At 36.9% G+C, this 25,652-nt stretch overlaps 6 protein-coding genes and 1 long non-coding RNA gene across 9 annotated transcripts; 4 read left to right on the top strand and 3 right to left on the bottom strand.

The window, feature by feature from the left end:
* Positions 1-60: 60 nt before the first annotated feature.
* LOC111457697 (exopolygalacturonase-like) lies at positions 61-1,703 on the bottom strand. Its single transcript, XM_023100054.1, has 5 exons — positions 1,494-1,703; positions 1,103-1,417; positions 720-1,009; positions 416-644; positions 61-322 (listed from the first exon to the last, which is right to left on the bottom strand). Exons 1-5 carry the CDS (start codon positions 1,701-1,703, stop codon positions 89-91), a joined length of 1,278 nt encoding a protein of 425 aa, XP_022955822.1. The 3' UTR covers positions 61-88.
* On the top strand, positions 1,173-2,161 carry LOC111457698. The gene is made up of 2 exons (XR_002713003.1): positions 1,173-1,445; positions 1,520-2,161. It is a non-coding gene; the product is annotated as an uncharacterized LOC111457698 (long non-coding RNA).
* Positions 2,162-3,700: 1,539 nt separating this feature from the next.
* LOC111457691 (probable acyl-CoA dehydrogenase IBR3) lies at positions 3,701-9,593 on the top strand. Its single transcript, XM_023100043.1, has 17 exons — positions 3,701-3,952; positions 4,064-4,198; positions 4,709-4,849; positions 4,922-5,053; positions 5,231-5,416; positions 5,587-5,664; positions 5,780-5,899; positions 6,628-6,726; positions 6,801-6,918; positions 7,003-7,277; positions 7,370-7,564; positions 7,802-7,944; positions 8,116-8,200; positions 8,281-8,490; positions 8,650-8,802; positions 8,882-8,986; positions 9,252-9,593. Exons 1-17 carry the CDS (start codon positions 3,818-3,820, stop codon positions 9,441-9,443), a joined length of 2,502 nt encoding a protein of 833 aa, XP_022955811.1. The 5' UTR covers positions 3,701-3,817; the 3' UTR covers positions 9,444-9,593.
* Positions 9,594-10,350: 757 nt separating this feature from the next.
* LOC111457997 (pectinesterase-like) lies at positions 10,351-12,176 on the top strand. Its single transcript, XM_023100476.1, has 2 exons — positions 10,351-11,371; positions 11,458-12,176. The coding sequence occupies exons 1-2, from the start codon at positions 10,351-10,353 to the stop codon at positions 12,174-12,176; spliced, it is 1,740 nt and encodes a 579-aa protein (XP_022956244.1).
* Positions 12,177-12,548: 372 nt separating this feature from the next.
* Positions 12,549-16,883, top strand: LOC111457478 (condensin-2 complex subunit H2-like). Of its 3 annotated transcripts, XM_023099693.1 has the most exons (12): positions 12,549-12,680; positions 12,821-13,004; positions 13,120-13,219; positions 13,731-13,837; positions 13,917-14,056; positions 14,138-14,558; positions 14,645-14,820; positions 14,894-15,064; positions 15,168-15,263; positions 15,837-15,932; positions 16,024-16,182; positions 16,267-16,883. In XM_023099693.1, exons 2-12 carry the CDS (start codon positions 12,821-12,823, stop codon positions 16,609-16,611), a joined length of 1,995 nt encoding a protein of 664 aa, XP_022955461.1. In that variant the 5' UTR covers positions 12,549-12,680; the 3' UTR covers positions 16,612-16,883. The 3 variants fall into 3 exon arrangements, with proteins under 3 accessions (XP_022955461.1, XP_022955460.1, XP_022955462.1); XM_023099692.1 differs by having other exon boundaries at positions 12,549-13,004; XM_023099694.1 differs by having other exon boundaries at positions 12,549-13,004; positions 13,113-13,219.
* An 809-nt stretch (positions 16,884-17,692) lies between these two features.
* On the bottom strand, positions 17,693-19,040 carry LOC111458072 (RING-H2 finger protein ATL2). Its single transcript, XM_023100576.1, has one exon. It carries the CDS (start codon positions 18,906-18,908, stop codon positions 18,024-18,026), a length of 885 nt encoding a protein of 294 aa, XP_022956344.1. The 5' UTR covers positions 18,909-19,040; the 3' UTR covers positions 17,693-18,023.
* Positions 19,041-21,921: 2,881 nt separating this feature from the next.
* Positions 21,922-25,386, bottom strand: LOC111457421 (probable acylpyruvase FAHD1, mitochondrial). The gene is made up of 7 exons (XM_023099604.1): positions 25,160-25,386; positions 24,857-25,022; positions 24,588-24,640; positions 23,773-23,835; positions 23,549-23,599; positions 23,342-23,459; positions 21,922-22,367 (listed from the first exon to the last, which is right to left on the bottom strand). The coding sequence occupies exons 1-7, from the start codon at positions 25,262-25,264 to the stop codon at positions 22,261-22,263; spliced, it is 663 nt and encodes a 220-aa protein (XP_022955372.1). The 5' UTR covers positions 25,265-25,386; the 3' UTR covers positions 21,922-22,260.
* Positions 25,387-25,652: the final 266 nt, after the last annotated feature.

Here is a 25,652-nt window from a genome sequence, read left to right as displayed (position 1 = left end):
AAAAAAAAAAAAAAAAAAAAAAAAAAAAAAAAAAAAAAAAAAAAAAAAAGAAGAAGAAGAAGAAGCTTGAACTGTAGCCTGAAGGGTATCATTTGCAAGGGGGTGGAAATTGAACTCCTCTGTAGCCTACTTTTGCATTGGTACAAGTAGAAACAAATGGCAAGGATTTCTTTGGAGGGCCACTGTATTTCAAATTGATGTTAAACAACTCTATGTTTTGGCATGGAAACCGCTTACTGCACTTGAGATGAACTGCTACTGAAGAGATTGTGGATCCTTTGACATTAATGAAATGAACATCGCTGATTTTCACTCGTGATGGCTGCATAGCGTAACCGATTAAACAAGGTTAGTAGATAAGAAGTTGCATTGGAAGAAGCAGGGGGAGATTGAGAAATGGAAGACGAAAACGAACCGGCCTTTGGCAATTAGTTTTTGAGCAGCTGTACTCTTGGTCTATGAGGATGGGGTTCTTGACGTCGATCATATTGATGTCTTGGAATAGGATGCCCGAGGCTGCACTCGGGGGTGAGTCTGGCCATGTTTTGATCCGAAGTCCATTATCTGTTTTTATTAATGTACAGTTCTTGATGACGACACCGAGCACGTCCTCCTCATTTTCGTATTTTCCAAGGCTTCCAACACTGTCATAGCAGACATCAAATTAGACAGAGTAGCAGGCAGAGAAGCCTCTGTTGATCGAACGATGCGGGAGTTACCTGATACCATGTCCAGGACCGCAGGTTATTTTGTTGATGGTGACATTCATTGATCCTCGACCCAGGGAGATGCAATCGTCACCAGTGGAAATGACTGATCTCGATATTTTCACTTTGTTGGAGCGGCTCAGATGTATGCCATCAGTGTTGGGACTGTCGTCTGGCGCCGTTATGTGTAGTTTTTTCAGCCGAACGTTCTCACTGTTCGTGATGAACATGTGAAACCCCTTGCTGTTGATGGAACTGATGCCTTTCATGAATACATTTGTGATGCCATTGAACTTCAAATTCTAGGAAGAAAGGAAAAGGGAAACCACAAGAGTATTTAAGAGACAGCCATTAAAGTGAGTTCATAGTAAGGCAGCCAGAGCCTAAGTACTTACAACAGGGAGCTTCTGGCAAGTGGGATTCATACCACAGTCGTTGTATTTCCAGACAGCATCACCTTGTCCATCCAAAGTACCTCTGCCAGTGATTATCAAGCCATTGATCTTCTCAAACAATATCCATTCATTAGAGACGTAATTGCTCAGGTCGATGTCTCCTTTTAAGGTCGCATCGATTTGAACGACGATAGGACTTGTCGAGGCGCATGGCCCTGCAAACACTATTTGACTGATCAAAAAAGTACCCCCAGGAATAACTACTCTTGCAGCTCCCTTGGAGTGGCATGCTGCAACCCAAGTCTTCATAAAACTCTGCAAAAACCAGCCAACAAAACATCAGGTACACCAAAACCTTATCAAACAACAACAAAACATTCTCAATAATCACCTGAGTATTATCTTTCTTGCCATCAGGTTTAGCACCAAAACTGAGAACATTAAACACGGTCTCCTTCCGATGTCTAATATCCTTCCCGAAATTGATCTTTTGAAAGAGGTCAGGCGGGTTCGTTCCAACGAAGAATTTGGCGTTAACCGCAACCAATGCTACCAACAATAGCCAGGCAAGAAGAGTGGCTTGTTTGAAAGCAGATTTCATTGAAACTTATGAAAAAAGGTATTGGGTATGTTTATTTTAGGATCGAACAGCCTCCAAGGGGAGGCCAGAGAAGTAAAAGGAAAAGCTTGGTTTCTTCCCTCTGTGCTTCGTTATTTTATAGCAGTTTTGAAAGGGTGTCCGTGGTTGTCTTGTTTGTTGACATGAAAAGGCCTAAAAATAGTAGAGTTCCTTTAATATAGGAGGCATTACCAACATTTTGTTCGTTCTTAGCCCAATTTGTCGCCGTTGAGAGAAGAACTCGGTGCCCATTTCCATGCCTCACCAGGTATCGAAAACTACGTGTATATATAGCTTGGTGACTCAAATCTGCCCGAAAAAGGTACTTTTAAACTGTATTTTAACCCTTTTTTAAGTTTGTTTGGAACTACGATTGTTTCGTTGTTTGAGTTCTGAATTTTGGTTCGATCTAAATGATATTGTCTGTATGATTTGGGTTAGTCTTGATACCAAGATGCCTTCATGCCCCTTTTTATTTTATGAACAACACTCCTTTGAGATAGAAAATCAAATAATAGGTAGAGATGGTATGGAGAAGTGATCTTAGTATCTATCGGTAACACTCTTAAACAGATCTTTTGTATAGTTCAATTGATTCACGTATTTTTTATCAAGAGATCAAGAGTTCAATTCGTTATTAGTCCGTATTAGAAATAGAGCGTCTTAAGTCTTGCAATACTTCACAAGCTAGCTGTTTCTAAGAGTGGAGAGTGTTGACCAACCTAGGTCTTTTCAGTATCCTTTGAGACCAACACGGTGTGAGATTCCACATCGGTTGGAGAGGGGAACGAAGAGTGTGTGAAAACCTCTCCCTAGTAGATGCATTTTAAAATCGTAAGACCGATGGTGATACGTAACAAGTCAAAACGGATAATATTTGTTAGGGGGGTTTGGGCTGTTACAAACACGAGCCATTTTAGCATGCTTTGTAAGAAAAATTGATTATTCTTACCTACTTATCACTTTTAAGAGTGGAAGATCGTAAACCAACACGAATCCTTTTAACATCGCGTGTCTTCACTTACATACTTTCTATGAAAATTGTCATATCTTTGCGATCACTCTTGTTTGAATGTGGGTTGGTTTAGTATCATTTCTTTACTCGGGTGCAAAAAAATATTATTATTGTTTTTTTGAGAAATTAGATAAAAAAAAATCGAAGAATTTAAGTGTGATTATTGCATAGGGTTGAAAGTATAATTGAAACTCCTATGATTCAAAATTTAATGCGAACAAGTTGTTTAAGTTTGAAGTCGCAACCACAATTATAATGACAAAAACATTTGGTTTTCATAAACTTGGAGATATTATTACTCTGATGTAACATCCAATAATAGCAATAGCCTTTTCATGTTTTTTATTTAAAATAACATTTTTGTCTCTTCTTCATTGATTTTATTTAATGTGAATAATGCATTTTTCCAGATAACTTTTGAAAATATAACACTTTTTAGTGAAAAATAATTTTTTTTCTAAATTAATACATATAATTTTAATAGAAAGAAATATATTTTGTTTTAAATATTTGAATATTTGAATATGCCATATAGCATAAATTAATAATATATATTATTTATTGAATTATAGCATGTGTGTTTTTTTTTTTGTCAAGCAGTGAGATAGCGATTGTACGATACTTGTTCTAACCTGGCGAATAAGTTGTGTGAAAATTGAATTTTACAGACAATCTTAATGTATGATCGAGTCTCGAGTCACGTTTGACAATTTTTTTTTTTATTAAATCGTTGAAAAAAATTTAAAGAAAAGTAATGTCGTAAACTTGTTAGAGGAACAAGGATTCCCCACAATAGTATGATATTATCAACTTTGAACATAAGCTGTCGTAGGTTTATTTTGGGCTTCCCCCAATGATTATCCAAACTTCGACTTGTACAAATGAAAATAGTATTTTTAGATTATAAATTCATAATTATCTCCGATTTCTTCGGGATATAAGTGGGCAATGACGTGACACTCTTGCCCTCGGATTTGATGTCATTCCTTGGTTAGCGTGGTCCTTCTTCTTGACCTGATCCAATTTTACATTGGAATTCTCGGGATTCTTGTGATCTCAATCCTCTACTGATACTGCAACCATGGCGAAGCGCACGTTTGATCTGCTAGGCCATGTTCGTCCTGCTCACGAGCTTGACCTCAATGCCTTGCTCCATTACTGTTCCGCTAATGTTCCTGCTTTTCCTCCCTCCCCATCTAATTTCCGCGTCTCTCAGGTACGTCTCCGTTTCCCTTCCCCCTTGCGTTCTTATTTTTCTAATTTGATCGGTGTAGTGTATTGGCGTTGATTGATTTTTGTGTTGTCTCTTCTCATCTTTGGAGATTAGTTCGGACATGGCCAATCAAATCCGACTTATCTTATCGAAGTTGCTTCCGGAGCTTCTTCGAAGCGGTATGTTTTGAGGAAGAAACCACCGGGGACGCTACTCCAGTCTGCTCATGCCGTCGAAAGGGAGTTTCAGGTGCTAATTAGTTTCTTATTTGGCTAGAAATATTTTGTTCTTGATTTCATCAAAGGATAGAAATGAACCGGAACGAGAATGATCGCAACTTCATTCAACTTTCATTAAGTGATCAAAAGCGACTGTGCTCTATTTATATAGAAGAGCTATAGTGAATACAGCTGACAATGAGTACAACTGTTTTGCCTCAATCCAACTAATCAGGGTCCGTTAGGGATCACATCCCTCTACAATGGTATGATATTGTCCACATTAAGCATAATCTCTTGCAGATTTGCTTTTGGTTTCTCCAAAAAGCCTCATACCAATGGAGATGTATTTGTTACTTATAAACTCATGATCATCATTTTATTAATCAATGTGGGACTCCCTCTCAACGATCCTCAACAATTTCCTGATAAAAAAAGTGAAAAGTAAAAAGAAGAGTGATACTTCATGTACTTTTCCAAATTGCAGTTGCAATGAGAACGTTAAGGTTATGATTTTCAGTTTCAAATTTTGATTTGATAGGTTCTTCGAGCATTAGGTGATTACACTCAAGTTCCAGTTCCTAAAGTTTTCTGCCTGTGTTCTGATTCAAGCGTAATTGGTACTCCTTTTTATGTTATGGAGTACTTGGACGGACGAATATTCCTAGACCCGAATTTGGTGGTACGTCTATTATGTTGTGAAGTTTTACCAGCTATTGAATTACTTCTAATGGATTGAATGTTATTGCATTAGGGAGTTGCGCCTGAAACTAGAAGAGCAATATATTTAGAAGCTGCGAAATGTTTAGCTTCTCTTCATTCAGTTGATGTTAATGCCATCAGTCTAGAAAAATATGGGCAACCGAAAAATTACTGTAAGCGACAGGTGTGCCCAAAATCTTTATGCTGTTCTTGATTATGAGTCCTTGAAATTCTCTTCCATACGTTATATTGCAAGGATATTTCACCAGAAGGGTAAAGAAATGGTCATAATAACGTTGTTGGCCAACCCAAGTAATATAAGTAGAAACATTGCTTATAAACTTCTGTTTATTTTTCCTAGATTGAGAGATGGGCAAAACAGTATATTGCATCAACCAGTGATGGTAAAGTAGATGGAAATCCAAAAATGTTTGCGTTAATTGATTGGTTACGGCAACATATTCCTTCAGAAGATTCTTCAGGTGTCACAGCTGGCCTAGTCCATGGAGATTTTCGAATTGATAATCTTATATTTCATCCCACTGAGGTTTGCTATTTCTTCTAAATAAATATTTCCTCTACCCTCCTTTTGTATTGATTATAAAGTCAGGTGCCCTGTTATCATTTATTTATTTTTTGGAAGTTTAAAGTTGAAGATTAGGTAGATACATACATACATATAAAGCTTGCACGTTGTCTCATCCTCTGACGATGCAGGACCGAGTAATTGGCATTCTTGATTGGGAGCTATCCACGGTGGGAAATCAAATGTGTGATGTTGCTTATTTCTGTCTGGTATGTAGGGAATTTCCCTTTGTAACTTGTAACATTAGCGTACTGTTAATTGTTGGATAATTTGTATTCATGTGTTCTCACGTTTTGAGGCTGTATTACTTCCATTTCGTTTCAGCCTTACATCCTGGACTCGCACTCTGACCGTCCAAATACAGCCCAGGGTTTTAACAATATTGGAACTTCAGAAGGGATTCCTTCATTAGCACAATGTTTGGCTTATTACTGTTCTATCACTGTAAGTGGCTATTGTCAATATTATTCAATCAAGTATTTGAGTTTTGCGGCAATCTTACAAATGTTTTTCCTTCCATGAGGGTATAACCAAAATTTGGTTCATACTTTTCCACCATCGGAATGATTGTTGTTATATTTCATCTTCCTCTGTTTCAAGGATTTAGTGCTTTACATTGGAAAAATAATGCAGCGGCTTCACATATCCTAACGAACTTTGACATCTAAAAACCTTCATTACATGCGGTTATGAGAACCCCTGCACCTGTAAGATTGAATATCCGACAGTGGAATCAACGAGCTAATCTATCCTGAGTAAGGGATATGAGGGATAAAAGTATTTAGGGCAAGCTCGGGGATTAGGTAGTTACAAAAGAAAAGCCCTTCCTTATCGGTCTAAACCAAGACATTCTATTTCTAATACTCAAATCGAAAGATTAGTCTGATTTTCTACTTTCCTTACCACCGTGGATTCCTCTATCCTCACTGTAGGAACATACTGAAGCCATTCGCTGTTCATTGCATGATCTGTGTCTGGTTTCTTATTGTATGATACAGATAAAAATTGACTTAAATTGAATTTAAGATATTTTTTAGGTTGATATATAGTTGGTCCATTGGAAATAAATGTTCACAGGCAATTGCATGTTCTAGCTGAGGTAAGTGAAGGTTCACTGTTTAAAGTTTATGCAACTGGTTCTTGATGCACACTTGGGAATTTCCTTGTTGCAGGGAAGACCATGGCCATTTTCTACTTGGAAGTTTTATGTTGCCTTTTCCATTTTCCGAGGAGCTGCGATCTATGCTGGAATTTATAGTCGATGGATTATGGTATGGTCTTAATCATTGAATAGGCAGCATGGACAAAAAACGATGAAATTTGAAGTATTCTTTTGAAAATGCAGGGAAATGCATCAGGAGGCGAGAGTGCTCGGATTGCTGGAGATAAAGCTAATGCTTTCATTGATTCTGCTTGGTCATTTATTGAACAAAAATCATTACTTCCCGAGAATCCCCCATTTGGTAGTTCTATTGTCTTATAAAGCTTTTTGCTTCTAGTAGAACATAACCCTTTAGTAAGGTGCTATTTCCCCTTTACAACTTCAGATTCAATTGTACAAGTTGATTCACAATATACTGGGAAGGAGAATGAGGAATGGAGCGTCGAGAAACAAACGAACGATGGAGGAAAGTTTGTCCCCAATAAAAAAGTCATGCAGTTGAGAAACAAGTTGATTAAGTTCATGGAAGATCATATATACCCTATGGAAAATGAATTTTATAAACTTGCTCAGTCGCCCTTACGTTGGACCATACACCCAGAGGAAGAGAAACTAAAGGAGATGGCTAAGAAAGAAGGCTTATGGAACTTGTGGATACCTGTTTGTATTTTGGCTCTTCTCTCATTTAATCATTTGTACTCATACTGTTATTCTTTTTAATACTAGTTTAAGAAACAAGATTCTTCGTGCAGTTTGATAGTGCTGATAGAGCTAGGAAACTGCTTTTCAATGGAACTAGCCCAATCCTTTCCACTGGTGTAGACAAACTTCTTCTTGGTGCTGGCCTCTCCAATCTTGAATATGGGTACCTCTGTGAGATAATGGGTCGATCAATTTGGGCACCTCAGGTGTTCAATTGTGGCGCTCCTGACACTGGAAATATGGAGGTAAGATCCGATTTTATAGCCCGAATTCTGTCTGCAAGTCTGCCAGCTGAATAGATTAGACCAATGAATGAACTAGATCTGTATATACTTTTCTTTGAACTATGTACTCATTTACCGTTTACATTTAGAATTTAATAAATCTGTTGATATCTTCGACATGAATGGTTTGGTCAATTACGACACGGTTTAAGCAACCATTATTAGAACTGTTATTGATCATTTTGTCTTTCTCATTAGGTATTGTTACGGTATGGCAATAAACAACAACTACATGAATGGCTTATTCCTTTGCTTGAAGGGAAGATACGTTCTGGATTTGCAATGACTGAACCGCAAGTTGCATCCTCTGATGCAACAAACATTGAATGTTCAATTAAAAGGTAACGATGTTAGACATTTATTTATAGAAAACATTTTTTCTTTCTCCTTTACGTGTTTGATTCTTATGTTTTTATTAGTATTCATGTTAAATGGATTTTCTTGACTAATTTTTATACAGCATTTAGTTTGTTATTGGTATAATTACACTTAAACTGTTAACGTACGTGCAGGGAAGGAGATACCTACGTCATCAATGGAAGAAAATGGTGGACGAGTGGAGCGATGGATCCGAGGTGCAGGATCCTTATAGTTATGGTTAGTTCTATCAATATTTAGAACGAAAATTTAATCATCTATTGTTTTTCAAATTAATTTATATTCTCCATTGTTTGCAGGGAAAAACAGATGTTACTGCTGCTATGCATAAGCAACAATCCATGATCTTAGTTGATATCCACACTCCTGGCGTAGTTATTAAAAGACCACTCACAGTCTTTGGCTTTGATGACGCACCTCATGGGCATGCTGAGATATTATTTGATAATGTGCGTGTTCCTGCAACGAATATTCTACTTGGAGAGGGTCGTGGATTCGAAATTGCGCAGGTAATTGCCATATCCTATGCATTTTCGTGCTTGCAAAATATGGTTGTTTCCTTTTGTCATTGCTATGTTTACACAATTGACCGATCAAGTGCTCTGATGTCCATGGAGATGCTTACTGCAGCGTGTATGACTTTCGTTTGGTTCGGTATTTCGTTCCAGGGTAGGCTGGGCCCAGGGAGGCTGCACCATTGCATGAGGTTGGTAGGAGCAGCAGAGCGAGGCATGCAGATGGCGGTTCAGAGGGCTCTTAGTAGAAAAGTGTTTGGAAAGTTGATTGCCGAGCAGGGTTCGTTCCTTGCAGACATTGCCAAGGTATTTGGATGGTGAATCATAACGTAAATCATAAAATCACGTTCCATGTAAACATATTCCGTGGCTACTTTTGTGTCAGTGTCGCGTGGAGCTTGAGAAAACGAGACTGCTGGTTCTCGAAGCAGCAGATCAGTTGGATCGGCTCGGAAACAAGAAAGCACGTGGGACAATTGCGATGGCCAAGGTAAATTTTCTGACAATTGCAAGGGCTAAGTTTGTAGGCTCTCGTTCCATTAATTAGTGTTAAAGGTTTTTTTGCGATACGAGAGCACATGACACGTATAGAATCAGTCATACGATCTATATATATTTAACTACAACAAAATTCAACAGAATACAGTAATTTAAGACTATTTTTGTGAGTATGAGGTAAGATTTATAGATTTCGCCCCCGTTTTCATTTTTCGTCACGAATGTTTCAATGAATATCTTGGTGAAACTTGGTACAGGTTGCAGCTCCAAATATGGCATTGCAGATTCTGGACATGGCAATGCAAGTCCATGGTGCAGGTGGCTTGTCCTCTGACACTGTTCTTGCTCATCTCTGGGCTACTACAAGAACCTTGAGAATAGCAGATGGCCCTGATGAAGTTCATTTAGGAACCATCGCCAAGTTGGAGCTTCGGAGAGCTAAGCTTTGAAAATTAGAAGGGGATATTGGGAACTGATAAAACCTGTAAAAAGGACATGGTTGAAACTCTCGTTAAAAGAGAAACGGACTGTTATTTGGCCGACTCTATTCTTCTCATTCAAGGATCTGTATGCGAATAATAAACTTTTCGATACTCTTATATAGAAGAATCGAAATAAAGAAAAACCCAACTTTGGTTGTCTATGTTTTCAAGACACAAAAGCATCCATTTGATATGCAAAAATCGGAAGTACTTATTCTGACTTCTTGATCAAGAACATGTTTTGATCGGGTGATGCATGAACACGATAATATTGACAAGGCAATCATGTGCTAACGAATAATCAAGTAGGTTAAGAATGCTATTAACATCCTCTATGTTAAACGACAGAATAGAAGTCATTCCTTAATAGACTATATGATGCTCGAGTAATTATGGGATAAACCGAAGCAAAATTAGAGATTTTGTTGTTCACAATAAGTGAAACGTCGATTGAAAGACAGAAGATATTCATTCTCAGTCAACATATCAAACATATTTTAGAACATAGCTGCACATTTAAATATCTTATTTATATTAATTTGCTATTATTTATATTAATTTGCTACCATTTCAAACTCGTACTAAACAAACAAGCCTAACTTCAACCAAATAGCTAATAAGTACTTAATCAACAGAGATTTTGACACATAATTGGCCAAAATTATGATTAGTCTTAATTTTAATGAATAAATGTAATTAAATTAAGCGTAAGTTTAAATTTAGACGGAAAAGTCAGCGGTTGATTTAGAGGAAAAAGTCAAAAGACAAAAAAAATGTTCTCGAACATTTTAACGGTATTAACTGTCATTTCGGATAAAAAAAAATTATATATATAAAAGAAAAATACAAAAATGAGAATCTCTAGTAAAAAAACATGTCAAATGATGACGATGGAGGGAAGAACAAGAAGGCCGCCCTTATCGGCGTGTCTTCATTGTTTCTCGTTGCCATGGTAGTTGCGGTGGCCGTCGGTGTCAACCGGAATGACCCTGATGAAATTAGTAGCACCAGTGGTGACGGAGGCACGACGGAGATCTCCACCTCCGTCAAAGCGATTAAAGCCCTTTGTCAACCCACTGACTACCAAGAAACTTGCATAGAATCGCTCTCGGGAGTCAACACGAGCGACCCACGTGAGCTAATCAAGGTTGGATTCCAATCTACCATCAATGAACTCAAATCTGCCATTGTAAAATCCGCCACCCTAAAAGAATTCGCCTCCGATCCCAAGGCCAAACCAGCACTCGACGTTTGTAACGAGGTTGTGGAGTACGCAATTGACGATCTCATAATGTCGTTTGATAGAATCACTGACAATTTCAATATCAACAAAATTACTGATTACGTCGAGGATCTTAAGGTTTGGCTTAGTGCCACGTTGACATTGCAAGACACTTGCGTGGATGCATTCGATAATGTTACCGGCGATACAGGTGACAAAATGAGGCAATTATTGAAGACGTCGAAGGAAATGACCGCCAATGGACTTGGAATGGTGAGTGAGGTTACTTCCATTATGTCCTCTTTTGGGATGCGGTTGGCTGGACGACGATTGTTGGAGGAGGAATCTAATAAAGAGGAGGAAGAACCATCGTGGATCAACGACCGGCGCGGGCTACTCCAAGCCACTCCGAAAACCATCCAGCCCAATGTTGTGGTAGCTAAAGACGGAAGTGGGAAGTACAAGACGGTGAATGAAGCATTATTTGATATCCCGAAAAAAAGCAATAAAACATTTGTGATTTATGTGAAGGAAGGAGTTTATGAAGAGCAGGTGATGATGAACAAAAGTATGACGTGGGTGATGATGATTGGAGACGGCCCGAATAAGACCAAGATTACCTCCAACAAGAACTTCGCCGATGGAACACCCACATTCAAAACCGCTACCGTTGGTAAGTTTATACTAATATTAAAAACTTGTTTGAAATTGAGTTATGAACTCCCAAATCTTGTATTCATGTTAATGACAAAAACACAGCGGTGGTTGGAACCAACTTCATTGCCAAGGACATGTGGTTCGAGAACTCGGCTGGACCAGAAAAACATCAAGCAGTGGCACTCCGAGTTCAATCCGACATGTCAATCTTTTACAATTGTCAAATGGACGGTTACCAAGATACACTCTACACTCACACCCATCGTCAATTCTATCGAGACTGCACCATCACTGGAACCATCGACTTCATCTTCGGTAATGCGGCCGTCGTCTTCCAAAACTGTAAAATTTTCGTGAGAAAACCATTGCCGAATCAACAATGCATCGTCACCGCTCAAGGCCGAAGCCAACGGAAGGAGCCCACCGCCATAATCTTACAGAACTGTCTCATCTCCTCCGCCCCCGACTACTTCCCTGTCCGCCACACCTACAAGGCTTACCTTGGCCGCCCATGGAAGCAATACTCAAGAACCATCATTTTGCAATGCAAAATCGACGACTTGATCCAGCCTGAAGGGTGGCTTCCATGGACGGGCGATTTTGCTCTCAATACATTGTTTTACTCCGAGTACAATTGCAGGGGAGCTGGCTCAAAGAAGGACAATCGGGTCAAGTGGAGGGGAATTAAGGAGATTACTCCCGAGCACGCCATCGATTTCACCGCTGGGTTATTTATTCGAGGTAATCCATGGATTAAGCCCACTGGAGTTCCGTACAGTTCCGGCATGATGACATTGTCAGAACAAAAATTGACCATGTAAATAATTATGGTTGTAGGATTTTTAATTTAAAAAAACTCTTAATTTATGAGATTTTTTCCTTCAATTTTGTTCTAACTTTTTGTTAAGTATATGAGAAACCATCTCACCTCGTGTTAGAGGTTGTTTAATAACATTTATTATTTTAATTTTTGTAATTTGCTTGGTTTTTTTTTCCCACAATTACCCTTGGGGAAGCCCAAATCGGCCCAATAGTTGAGCCCAGAAAGCCCAAAACTTTGGCCCGTCTGCCTAAAATGGAAGCCCAAATCGGCTCAATAGTTGAGCCCATAAAGCCCATAAAGCCCAAAACCTTGGCCCGTCCAATTCTTTCCTTCATCGTTTCCACCGGCTCCATTGCGAGAGAGCGGGAAAACGGCCGGAACAGAACAATTTTGAATCTTCTTCCGTCCCAAATCGGCGGAGCAACGAGAAGCCAAGAACTGGAGAAGAACAACTGGTTGGATTTCTCCGATATTCTCTTCATTTTAACAATCCATTTCTCAGGTAAGTTTCATTAGATGTACAGACGAAGTATTCGTCGGACGTCCGTCAGTTTTTTTTTTCGTCAAATTGTTAGCCCTAGGGCTCCATTTGAAGTTAAAGCACCAACGTATCGAAGGCGGATTTCAAATTTTAATTTCAAGATGACTAGTAAAACCGGCGGTACTGGAGAGGCTGCTTTCCACATGCTGCAGCCGGAGCGTGACCTTCGGTTGAATTGGGAAGTCGACCTCGCTGAGAAGCTTGAAAGTTATTTGTTGCAGATTTGCACCGGTGAGTTTCAGTCCGGCGAAGATGAGAACCACAATTCTGTCAATTTTGCTGAAGGTGAGGGTTCTTTTTTTTTTTTCCCTATCAATTTTCAATTTCTGGATGTTTTGGATTGTGGACTACTTTATGTTTCTGACTGCGTTGTGTGCTTGGGATTTTTTCGAGGGTGTAGCTGCTCTGCTTCTTCAAGGTTCGATTCAGGTGTACAGTCGGAAGGTTGAATACCTCTACTCATTGGTTCTGCGAGCTTTGGAGTTCCTCTCCGAAAAGAGGTTTGATTATTTTATCCAATTTTTTTGTCTTTATAATTAGTTCTGGAAATTACATGATAACGACCCATTAGAAATCTGGAACCTACATGAATAATTTATCGATGTCTGAGCAAAAATTAAGATTATTACGTTGCGAGTCTGCCTATCATTCAAGGCTCTTCTAAGGTGGAAATTATTAAATTCCCTGGCCCAATTGAATAAAGAACATATATGCAAGAACCATTCTTCAGAGAAAAAAAGGGTCATTTTATGTCAACCATCTTGTTCAGCCTCTGAAACCCAAGCTTGAAAGTTGAATGACTAACATCTCCCATTGCCGGACGTGTGAAACAAAGGGTTATTGAATGGACAGCAGAATTAGGGAAATTTTTTAGTTTTGACCGACCATTTTTCATTATCAGCTTGGTTGAAGCCCATTCAACTGAGGCAAATTATTGCCTGGGATCGTATTGTGTGTTTTTTTTTTTTTTTTTCCCTTTTAATTGTTTTCAAAACATTTTTATTCAAACAGGCAGCAGGATCATTTGGAAGGGACCTCAATCGAGGCTGAACAAGATGGTTCTAATGAAATTGCTGAAGATGAAAACGACCTATTTTGGGTTTCAGAGGATGTGCCAGGTCGCTAATCAGTTGTATGTCATAGTGCATCTAGTGAAGTACTATTGTTTCATTTGTGATTCAAATCTACAAATTGCAGTTGACACGAAGAATACTTTGGAGAGTACCAAAGAAGATGCTTGGTTAAATCAAACTGTAAAGCCTCCAGAAAATTTAGTCGTTCTTGAAGGTGATTGCTTGGATGCATCTGGTGACAATGGTGAACTAGATTCATACTTGGTAATTGGTTGCTATAATTAATTAACGTTTTTACTTTTCATATCATTTGACAATTAATCGTAACTTCTTATAATCATGCAGTTGGCCTCCACTAGTGATATTTTCCAAGACTTCGTTCTCTTAGATTCATGTGATGCTGAGGCAGTTCAAGATTTTTTGAATGGTGGTAATAAGTTTGGCCAAAGCCATAATGGTGGATTCAGAGGCAGCTCAACCCACAGGGGTTTTCAGTCTCCCTCTAGACGTTCTGGTGGAAGTATGCAGAAATCATCAGTAGGAAAGACTCAGGGTGCTAATGTTGCTCGGACACCGTTTTCCAATCATTGCTTCGTGTCTGATCCTCCATCTTGTGATAATTTTGCCAATGAAAATCATGAATTTGACATGGATGCTGGGAATCCAGAACCAGATGACTCAAATGGTTCTGAAGACGATTATGATCCTTGGAAGCCTTTGAATCCTCATGAGCCAGGAAATTTAAAAATAAAACCATTTAGAAAAGGTTGCTGACCTACTTCTACTTGCATCATTTCCTATTCATCTTTGCTTAAAAGCTAATGTTTCTTCTCTTTTCTTACCTCTAAGCAGTAAAAGCTTTTAAAAAGAATTATGTCAATTCTGGTAAGCATGAGTCTGTAGCTGCTTTGTTTCCACTAGCTAAATTACAAGGCCCAGTTAGCCCAGAGTTCGCGAAGCTTTGGGAAGAGCAGCACCAAGCCTTTGAAACGCATAGCGACTCCAATTCTGCTTTATTATATGAAAAGGTACAGCTTTGTGGTATGTTGTTATTAATAAAGTCTTTCCTATAGTTTATGACACTAGTTATTGTGACTACAGCTGCGAAATTCACTTATCAATGAAGATAGAAGTTGTGATTCCCCTTATGATGTGGAAGATGACAATATTGATTATGGTTTCGAAGATGTAATGCCTGATATCAATCCGCCAGATATGGATGATCCCTGTAATCATTATATGGACGAGTCTACGTGGTTAGGGAGTGAAAAGGTTGAGTAAACTCTAGTATGTTGTAGAGTACAAGACGTGCTTATTGTACGCTGAATTTCTTTTCTGAATTACTATTGATTGTTAACTTATGGATTTTATGCAGCATGATGCGGCTGCCCATTTTGATAAAGGTGAAACATATGAACCTGAATTTCCCTATTCGCAGTCAAGTCAAGAACATTTTTGTCCTTCTCATCTTGTAAGTGGTGTCGGTGGATTTGTCCCTGCGCTTCACCTATTTGCTATCTGTCAGGCTCTATAATAATAATTTTTTATTTGTATTAGTTTGCCTTCTATTCAGTAAATTCCCCATGTTTCCAAGCTTCGTTTCACTTGCATATACTCATTTACATTTTACTGATCTGGAATATCATGGTTGGTTATGGAGCGCATGTGGACCACATTCTTGTTTGTTGATCAAAATCTAAATAACTTGTTCAAGTTCTTAACACTATGCCGTAGTGTTTTTAAATAATGAATGGCACGTGGGTAGGTTTGGTTTGTTTTTTTTTGTCAGTCCTATAATTTGTTCTAATAGATTTATAAAGTTGTTAGACAGCATTGTTCACTTAAATTTCCTTCAAACTTAGTACATTATGCACATTATGCACATTATTTTAGTAGATAGACTTGCAGGAGCATTTGGAATTTATAACAATGAAGGATGGAAAACTTGGAGTAGATATCCACATATGAAAATCATGCCTAGATTATTATCATCTTTTATACATGCTTCTGGTATATAGTCGCCTAAAATTTCTCTCTTTTATAGGACACACTCCTTGCAAGCATTGCTGAGAATCCTACTGAAATGGCCACTCGAGTCTCTACGTGGAAACAGAATATTGAACACAATTTGGAAGAGCAAGTAATAATATTTAATGTTCTACTTCAGTTCCATATAGCCGATAGTTATTTCTTCTTAATTGTGGGTTGAGAGAAGTACTTTTTTGTGATAGGACAAACGCCTTCCATTTGATATTCATGAATATTGCAAAGCGATTCGTGAAAAATTATCTGGTGAAGCTGACAAAGGCGGTGTAATTTCTTTCTCTGATGTTGTTGAAGGGCAGGAGAAGTACGTTGTATCACGAAGTTTTACTGCTGTTCTTCAATTGGTAACGTACTTAACAAACACTATAGAAGTACCTAGATTCGTGAAAATTAGAACTTGAAAATTGGAATCGACAAGTCATTTTCAGGTGAACAATGAAGATGTGGAGCTTGAAGAGGACGAGGTTGATGGGGAGTCGATTGTCTATACTTCTGCGAACCCGTTCCATGTTCGGCTTATTCGCCAAGACAAATGGGCGGATGAAACTCGGCATCAAACCTCAAGAAAGAGGTCCACATCTCCAGATAAGGTTGAAAATGGTAGGGATGACATTGTTAGGAATATAAACCACAAATCATCACACATGGGTAAAACTCTTGAGAAATCTAGGGTGATGAGAGAATTGTCACGACAGAATTGCAAACTTCCTGTGAAACTGGGGAAGGTTGGTGGCATAAAATGCACTCCTGAAGGCAAGAGGCCAGTTGACTGACATTCTACTTGGATGACAATATTTAATGTACAATTAGCTGACTGTTTGTATATTGTATAGCAATTCAACACAGCTTGTTGTAGCATTGTTGAGCACCAAGTTTTTTGTTGGGGTAATGAATATGTTAGTGTCAGCTAAGAATTTTCCTTTGTACAACGTTTTGTTTGTTCCCTCTGTTAGGTTTGTTTATTTGATGTAATTATGATCTGGAGGGAGGTGTATGTATGAAAAGGAAAAGTGTATATTAACACGTAACCGTTTGATTCTTGCCCTGTTTTCAGGTTTTTCAGGTTTCTATCGCTCAAGCTTGAAATCAGTGAGGTTGACGGCCATATGTAACAGGCTAAAGCGGACAATATCGGTAGCAGTGGGCTTGGTCTGTTACAAATGATGTTAGAGTCAGACATGGGGTGGTGTGCCAGCGAGGACGTTGAACTCCGAAGGGGGGTGGACACCGAGCGGTGTGTCAGTGAGGATGCTAGGCCTCTAAAGGAGGGTGAGTTGTGAGATTCCGCATCGAATGTCAGCGGGGACGCTGGGTCTTTAGATTGGAGAACGAAATACCCTTTATAAAGGTGTGGAAACCTCTCCCTAGCATTTGAGTTTTAAAATCGTGAGACTGACAGGGATGCATAACAGCTAAAGAAGACAATATCTATTAGCGGTGAGCTTAAGATGTAGGGTTGTTGATAAGATGAGGCGGGGAACATGATAAAAAGCTCTTTATGGATCGACAAACCAATAGCAATTCCCAAATATGGGCGGCTACTAAAAGTGGCTTTCTGTGGCTTTGGCGGCAGCTGGTTAAGCGACCCAACCAACCTTTACCTCGCAGTTCGCTGCAATAACAAAATTCTTCATTATTTAATTACGGAATTTTCAAAATTATTTTAAAGTAATTTATGAACCCTTTTAGACTAAATTCTTCTAACATATATTTACTTAAATAATAATAATAATAATAAATAGATATTTAAGTAATATTGCCAAACCCTTTTATAATGGAGTCAAAATATATATTTATTTTACACGTTCAATTAAAAAAATGCACAATAATATTAATAATTAGTAGAGTTCGACGTTTACATTAATAATAAATAAAATTTTATTTCTCGACTAATTTAGTTATTATTGACAAAACGAGCTTAGCTGAACGGTAATTCGAGACTTAAACCCCCATATTACACATTGTTTATACTTTTTGTATAAAGAAAAATATATAATTGAGGGAAATATCTACAGTCAAATACTTTGTTCTATAAAGAATATAAACTAAAAAAACAACTGCCACGTGTGCACTAATCTGACAAATCATCTTCAAATGCGGTGTCAGTTCCACGTCGGACTTGACCCTCCACTCAGCCGCCTTGCCCTCCAAGTCTTCCAGTCAATTCCCGTGTTGGACTAAGAAATCACACGGCGTTTTCCTTTCCTTTTTCGATATCCAACTCGCCGCCGGCGCCGGAGCTACACCCGACACTAGTTCCGGATGGCGATACGCCGCCTCTTCTCTCCCGGCCGATAATCATCTTGAACGACAACGACATAACCCGACTTATCGGCGACTTAAACGACGGCGTCGTCGGTGACAACGAAGCAGCGAACTCACCGTCTCTTCGCGTCGGAATCTCAATCGAAACACCGGCTAGTTCTCCCGGCTTTCGCCGTGCCCTAAACGACCGCGAACCGGTCGAAGAAGAAGCCATCCGGTCGGAGATATCACATTCAACGCAGAGATCGGAAGAACTCGGACCCGGTTCGGTAATAGCAGGTTCCCCAATGGAAACCGCTACCTCCACCGGTGTCTCCGGAGGCCGCTCAACCGGCGTACGACAGAGCGGGCAGGTAGTGTGAGAGTGAAACCACATGTCGATGCAATCGGTATGAAAGCTGTGACGACATTTCGGAAGTGTACGGCCCTTTTCATTTTCCTCAAATTCGGACAAACAAACAGCGCAATCGATCGGATCGGAGAAGGATTTGGAGGAGAAAGTGAAAACAGGGAGAGAGTTAAGAACAGAGGGATCGAGGCCGCGGAGGTGGGAGGCAGAGGCGGCGGCGCGAGCAGCAGAGGGATTTTCGGGTTCGAAATAGAAGACGAGACGGTTGCGGCGGCGGAGAGTACCACGGCGGCGAGCACGGAGAACATACCAGCGAGCGTAGAGGTGAAGGCAAATGATAAGAACGACGACGAAGAGAAGGATGATGATGGCGCTGAGCATAATCTTGCCGCTTAGGGCAAAATCGTTGGATCCCGGAGGAGAGGTGGAAGAAGGATCATCCATGGCGGCTTCCATCAATTGCAGTGAAGAAATTTTGGGGGAGAAGAAGGGTTTTTAGTGAGGAACGAACGAAATTTCTTCGGGGTTTCAAAGGAATGCTCTAATTTCAGTGGGACAGAGAAGACGCCATTGTTGACTGAGCACTCAACCCTATTTGGTTTAGGAACTTTCAGGGTTTTCTTATATTTATACGCTTATTTTAATCTCTACCTCTTTATTAAAAAATAAATAATAATAATATTCTTAAACTTTATTTTATTTCAAAAATATTTTAAACTTTTAAAAATCTCAAAAATATTCTTATACTTAATTTTAGATTAAAAAAATATTAATTAAAATTTTAAAAGTATCATTAATTTATAGATATATGGATGAAAATTGTTTATCAGAACTTCATAGATTTATTTACTTTTTAATTATTTTAAAAATTCATGAGTATTTTTGTAACGTGGTACTCATCGTAAGGGTATTTTTGAACTTTTTAAAATAGTTTAAAGTTTTTTTTTTTAAGATTTTAAAAAAAATTTAAGGGTGTTTTCGAAATTCTAAAAAAAGTATAAGGGTATTAATGGAATTTTGAAAAATTTAAACCTATTTTTGAAACCGTTAAAAGGGTATTTTATCCAAAATATTAACACTTTCCATATAAAGCTAATAATAAGAGTTTTTTTTTTTTTAAATTTAAGGGTATTATTAGAATTTTGAAGGTTTTAAAATATTTTTTAAATAAAATGTAAAGTTTATAAATACTTTTATTAATTTAACCAAAAAAAAATTATGATAACTCATTAGAATCTTATTTACATAGGTCCGATCGAAAATGAGTAATTTTTTCTTATCTTATTAATAATAAGATTTAACAGCGGGTCAACTGAATTTGTTATTTCTATTGATCTCATTAGAATAAGGTTTACTCCCTCGTTAAAGTAGGTTAAAAAAACAAGTAATTCTCATTTAAAAGAAGATCTATCTTACGAGGAATAAGATTTTCTTGGTGATCAATTAGTTACTTTCTAGTGGTCGGTTAGAAAGTAAGTAATCGAGTGTCAATTTGATGAAGAATAAGGTTTACTCACGAGTCAATTGGATACTTTTTATTGGTCGGTTAGAAAGTAAGCAATCGTCGAGGCTTACCCACGAGTCAACTGGTTACTTTTTATTGGTCGGTTAGAAAGTAAGCAACCTTCGTATAAAAGAAAATCTATTTCATTGAGAATAAATTTTATTCACTCGTCAATGGGTTACTTTCTTATGGTCGGTTAGAAAGTAAACAATCTTCAGATCTATTTTATTAAGAATAAGGTTTGCCGACTCGTAAACTCGTTATAAAAAAAAATGCAAAAATGACATATTTATCTGTTTTTTATTACTAGAAATGTCAATTTAACACGCGTATATCTTGGTACAGAATGATAAAGTAGAACGAGAACAGATTTTTCCTTTTTAGTTAAATAGGACGGGAGACGGAGATTATATTCTATATATATATATATCGAAATTAAATTAGGTTGAATATTATATTTTATTTTTCATATATGGTTCTATTTAATTATTAATTATTTTATTAACTAAATTATTTGTATTAGATAACATATACCAATCTTATTATTTTAACAAAGATTATTTTAAATTGTTTTAGTTGATTAAATTTTATTTTAATTAATTAGTATTTTCAATATTAAATATATTGTTAAAATAAAAACTATTTTCTCAAATAATTTAAATTTAAATTTATTATTATTATTATTATTAATTCTTATTGTTTTATTTAAAAGTTACATTAAAATTTTATTTAGTAATTCATTTTAATTAATTAAAACTATGAAAACAATATCTTAATAATTATAATATATATATATAAATTTTATTCTATTTAAATTTCCGACCAATTCCAAGTAAACATCAATTAGAAAAAAAACATTCTTATTGCAATTAATTATTATTATGATTTAATAATAAAAAAAATATTTAAATTCATTTTAAAAAAAATAGATGTCATGTTTTCATTAACAGTCAAGGAAGGAAAGTTCCCGGTAACCGGTAAGATGGAAAGTACTTTCTTTTCATTAATTTAAGCCTTCATTTTATTTTTTTTAATATATTTTAATAAAAACAAATAGCCCATCACTCGTCGATCAACAATTATACGAGATTATCTACTTTTATATATATATATATATATATATATATATATAATTTTATTATTTACTTTCTACTAATATTTTTAGGAGATTAAGTCAAAATTTAAAAATAATTTTTATTTTTATTTTTAAAATTATACTAAAAATTCAAATAATTCTTTACTTAAAAAAATAGTGAAATTTTGAAAAATGAAATTGAAAGAAAACAAATATAAATTAAAAAAAATTAAAATATTCAGATCTCCAAATAATAAAAAATATATATAATTTGATCCTTTTTGTTATAAGAAAAGCATGTGCGGACACGTTTTTAATACAAATAATTTCATCATATAATATAATCATTCAAATTTTGTATCATATTTTGCTTTGGAGACTAATTACTTGCATTTTTCAAATCTAAAATTAAACAAAATATTTGTTCAAAAGTATAATTTATCTTTATTTAAAGAGAGAATATGCCCATATGCTTTCAATGCATAATTTCAATTTTAATAAATCTTGTAGTTAATTTTTATATTTAATAAAAATATTCTCAAGCTTAGGTTTTGAAAATATTCTTTTCTACCAGCGAATCGCACTTTGACGATCATGTGTGCCATGTAAATAAGATAAACGAGGATCACGTGTGTCACGTAAATGAGATAAACGAGCTTTTATTTCACTAATATATATCATTAACAAAAATACTAAGATAGCCAAAAAAAAAAAATGGTTGATTTATAAAATATTCACCAAAAATATCCTTCTTAGAATTAAAATATATTTTTAACAATTAAACTATACTTCAATATTAAATAAAAATAAATGGTTAAATATTTAAAATAGGTGAAATTATGAATTAATTTTCAAACTTATAACAGACCCTTAACTCCATTTATTAAGACTAAATTAATAAAAATATTATTCAATTTTTCACGTTTGAGTAAGTTTCAATAATAACAATTAAACTAAAAAAAAAGTCTAAAAAACTTTAGGATTCTGATTTTCCCTTGGTATAAGCATAATAGGGATTACCTGAATCCAGAAACTCTCTGTACTGTCCTGCTTCTCAGTTCAATGCCCCTATGGTTCCTTCATGACTATCAAATCGAGTACACTTCGAATTAATGGTGTAAAAGATAACAGCAATGGCTTAGATCCATAATCTTATCAAATGTTTCTGGAGTCTGGATTTTATTTTAACTGAAGATAAGAGTCGTAGAAAATTTGAAACTCATGATGTTTTATGGTTTCCTCCGATTTTCGACGTTGAAGTGAACGTCTATGATATTCGTTATCCCTGCTGTTACCTTCTGACCTGCCTTCACTGGGCCAACGCCTGAGGGAGTTCCTGCATGGTGAAGAAGAACATAACTTACTTGGTTTCTATGCTTAACAAGCTTCCACTGTCAAGTTGTTTAACAGTGGATTCATCAAGTCAATGGCAGAAAAGAAAAAAGAAAGCAATGAGAGAATAGTGATGGTTTAATGATGGATTCATCAAATAAATGGCATGTTCCAGCTTCCATTGAACAATACTACTTTCAAGATGAAGTTTGAGAATATGTGAGATCTCACATTGATTGAATGGAGGAATGAGCGCCAGCGAAGACGCTTGGCCTCGAAGGGAATGAATTCTAAGATCCCACATCGATCGGAGAGGGGAACGAGCATTCTTTATAAGGGTGTGAAACCTCTCCCTAACGGACGCGTTTTAAAAATGTTGAGAGGAAGCCTGAAAGAAAAAGCCTAAAGAGAACAATATCTGCTAGCGGTGGACTTGGCTGTTACAAATGGTATCAGAGCTAGACATCGAGTAGTGTGCCAGCGAAGACACTGAGCCCTGAAGGGGGGGGTGGACACCAGACAGTGTGCCAGCGAGGATGTTGGGCCTCGAAGGGGGTGGACTATGAGATCCCATATCAGTTGGATAGGGGAATGAAGCATTCTTTATAAGGGTGTGGAAACTTCTCCCTAGCAGAAGAGGAGAATATCTGCTAGCGGTGGGTTGGGTGGGCTGTTACAGAATCTGAAACTATCTAAAAAAGTAAACGCAATGCTTACTCCCAGGAACAGACACAACAAACAGTCTATAAATGTGAAACATGGAAAACCAATCAATATTCACAATGTAAGGAAAAAGAATCGAAGAGAGAAATTTAAACAAGTGGAACAAGTCTGATAACCAAGCAATGGTCAGGGAAAATGACATTATCACAAATTATCTATAAACGTTGAAATCATTGTAAAGACCAGACTTTCAATTTCGAGCACAGTGACAAAACAATCTGATAGATTAAAATAAACTATGGCTGTGGTGGATACCTGTTAGTATGACATCTCCTTCAAGAAGGGTCATGAAGGAACTTATATGGCTAATGAGGTATGGGATTTTGAAGATCATATCCTTGGTTGAGCCTTTCTGTCGAAATTCATCGTCTACCTGAGTCGAGTTAGTAAAAAGCAATTGATCATAAAATGAGACAATGACCCTAATGGAGGAAAGAAACTCGTTATCGTAAATATCAGAACCTTTAACCATAATTCTATATCATCGGGATCGGGAATTGACGACTTGGAGAGCTGCATCATTCAGAGTAAAAAAAAGAAACATAAGTTTGAAGGTGCAAGTTACTATTCTATGAAATTTATTATATGCACAAACTCTAATTACTTCCATTTGGTTCATTTGATGATATGGTTCGTTCGATTGTATAACACAACTGCAGGAAAACAGGGCATGTGATTATTCTTACAACAGAACTGATGGGTGTAAAGGTGTCCTGCCCTTTAGCTATAGTCCATGGAAGGCCTGCAGACTGGTAACGAAAACAGCATTATTTAAGGTAGAAAAACTAAAATATATCTGTACTTCTTGGAAGATAACAAGCTGAAAAAAATAAGATGAAACCAAAACATTATTAAGAAGTCCTGCAATGTAGAACTTTCAAAAGATTGAAGTGAAACCCGAGTAGAGGAAAGGCTCACCCAATATAGAATTGCTCCAAGTAAAACAAGCAACCATGAAGTTTTTAGGATTGAGCCACTGAAAATGAAGGTGCACCTTGTTTGCGTAGATAGTGACTTTCAGTTCTTTCAAGTATTTTTTAGTCATCCTATCTTTAGGATCGTTCTCATTCGGATATAATCTCGATTCATTCATATACCTTTTCTTTACTCAGGTGTCATAAGTTAAACTAGTCCATTTGATAATTTATTCCCCAAAGATATCCTACTTATACATATTGAAGTGAACAATAGGAACAGAATTCTTGACAATTATTTGGAAGTTCGACTTCTTTTTAATGGATTCCCTATAAGAGGTAGAGTTTGATCCAACCAGGATATGAAGAGATCTTATGTTTATTTTAGGACGTTCTCAAACATATTGAAAGTAAGATCGTGCTCCCGTGCTCGATCAAGGATGTGAATAGTAGCTAGTTTGTGTTCGTTAGGTTTGCTTTATGTTTAGATTAACACAGCAATATATTCACTCAGCAGAATTTCTTAATGTTTCTACCTGACTTGTTATCTAACATCCATCAAGAAAGGGAAAAGAAACCCCCATCACCTTGGCAGAAGCTTGGATTTCTCGGGCAGTCATGTCCAGTGCAAGAGCATAACCTGACATGTCAAAACAAAAATTTGTAATGCATTGCTCAAGATTATGAACTATAAACGGTGCATGACTTGGGAATTAAACAATTTCTCCGGAATGCTATTCCTCAGAGTTCAGAGGGGAAATTCCCAAACGGTCAATCAAAAGGGTTATAAACACGATTAGAATCAACGAATCGACTCAACAAATTCACTCAAGATTCAGAAATATAGTAGCCCTACCCCCAACATAATCCATGGCGGAGGCTTCAGGAACGTCACGAGCTTTCTGCGAGATGACAACAGCGAGCTCAACCTCGTGATCCAAAGACTTCAGAGCGTGAGGGATCTCGATCGTCCCTCCATTTTGCAAGTAAGACGACGTGGGTTTCATAAACAAAACCGGCTCCTAAAACAGATTCAAGGAAAAATTGCCACATCCAGTTAATAAATCGCAATCATAAACAACACAGAATCAACTAATTAACTCCCCGTGAAAAACATCAACAATCATAGTCCAGAATGAAAATGAAATTTGTTAAAAACCTTGGGGATGGCGTTGCCGAGTTCTTTGGCATGGGCGGCGTAGTTCCGGCCAACACCAATAATCTTGGTTCCTACATTCAAAAGATTCGCGTACGCCGTTGCCATTTTCCGATGTCGAACTCCAACAAATTCAGCGATCTCACAACGCAGCCAGGAATTAAAAAAAATGGAGGCAAAAGAAGACAGTGAATGAGATGAGATATTTTTAGTTTTAGCTCGAAACTCATTTCAATTCCGACTTTGATTTATTTATTTTTTATTATTATCATTATTATTATTATTATTATTATTATTATTATTTGTGTTTTTTAAAAAATTAAAAATTAATTTATAAACCAAACTAATAATTGTATTATATTATTTAGCCAGCAAAAATTCTCATATATATATATATATATATCAATGACCCAACATCTCCCTCCGGGCCCAGGCCCAGGCCCAGGCCCATCCATTGCTTGACAAAGAAAAGTTCAAAAAAAGATGTCCCACATCG

Source organism: Cucurbita moschata, unplaced genomic scaffold (assembly GCF_002738365.1).
Source record: "Cucurbita moschata cultivar Rifu unplaced genomic scaffold, Cmos_1.0 Cmo_Scf00020, whole genome shotgun sequence".
NCBI classification, from domain to species: Eukaryota; Viridiplantae; Streptophyta; class Magnoliopsida; order Cucurbitales; family Cucurbitaceae; genus Cucurbita; species Cucurbita moschata.
The sequence above is the reverse complement of the archived record's forward strand: the minus strand, read 5'-3'. Positions and strand labels throughout refer to the sequence as shown.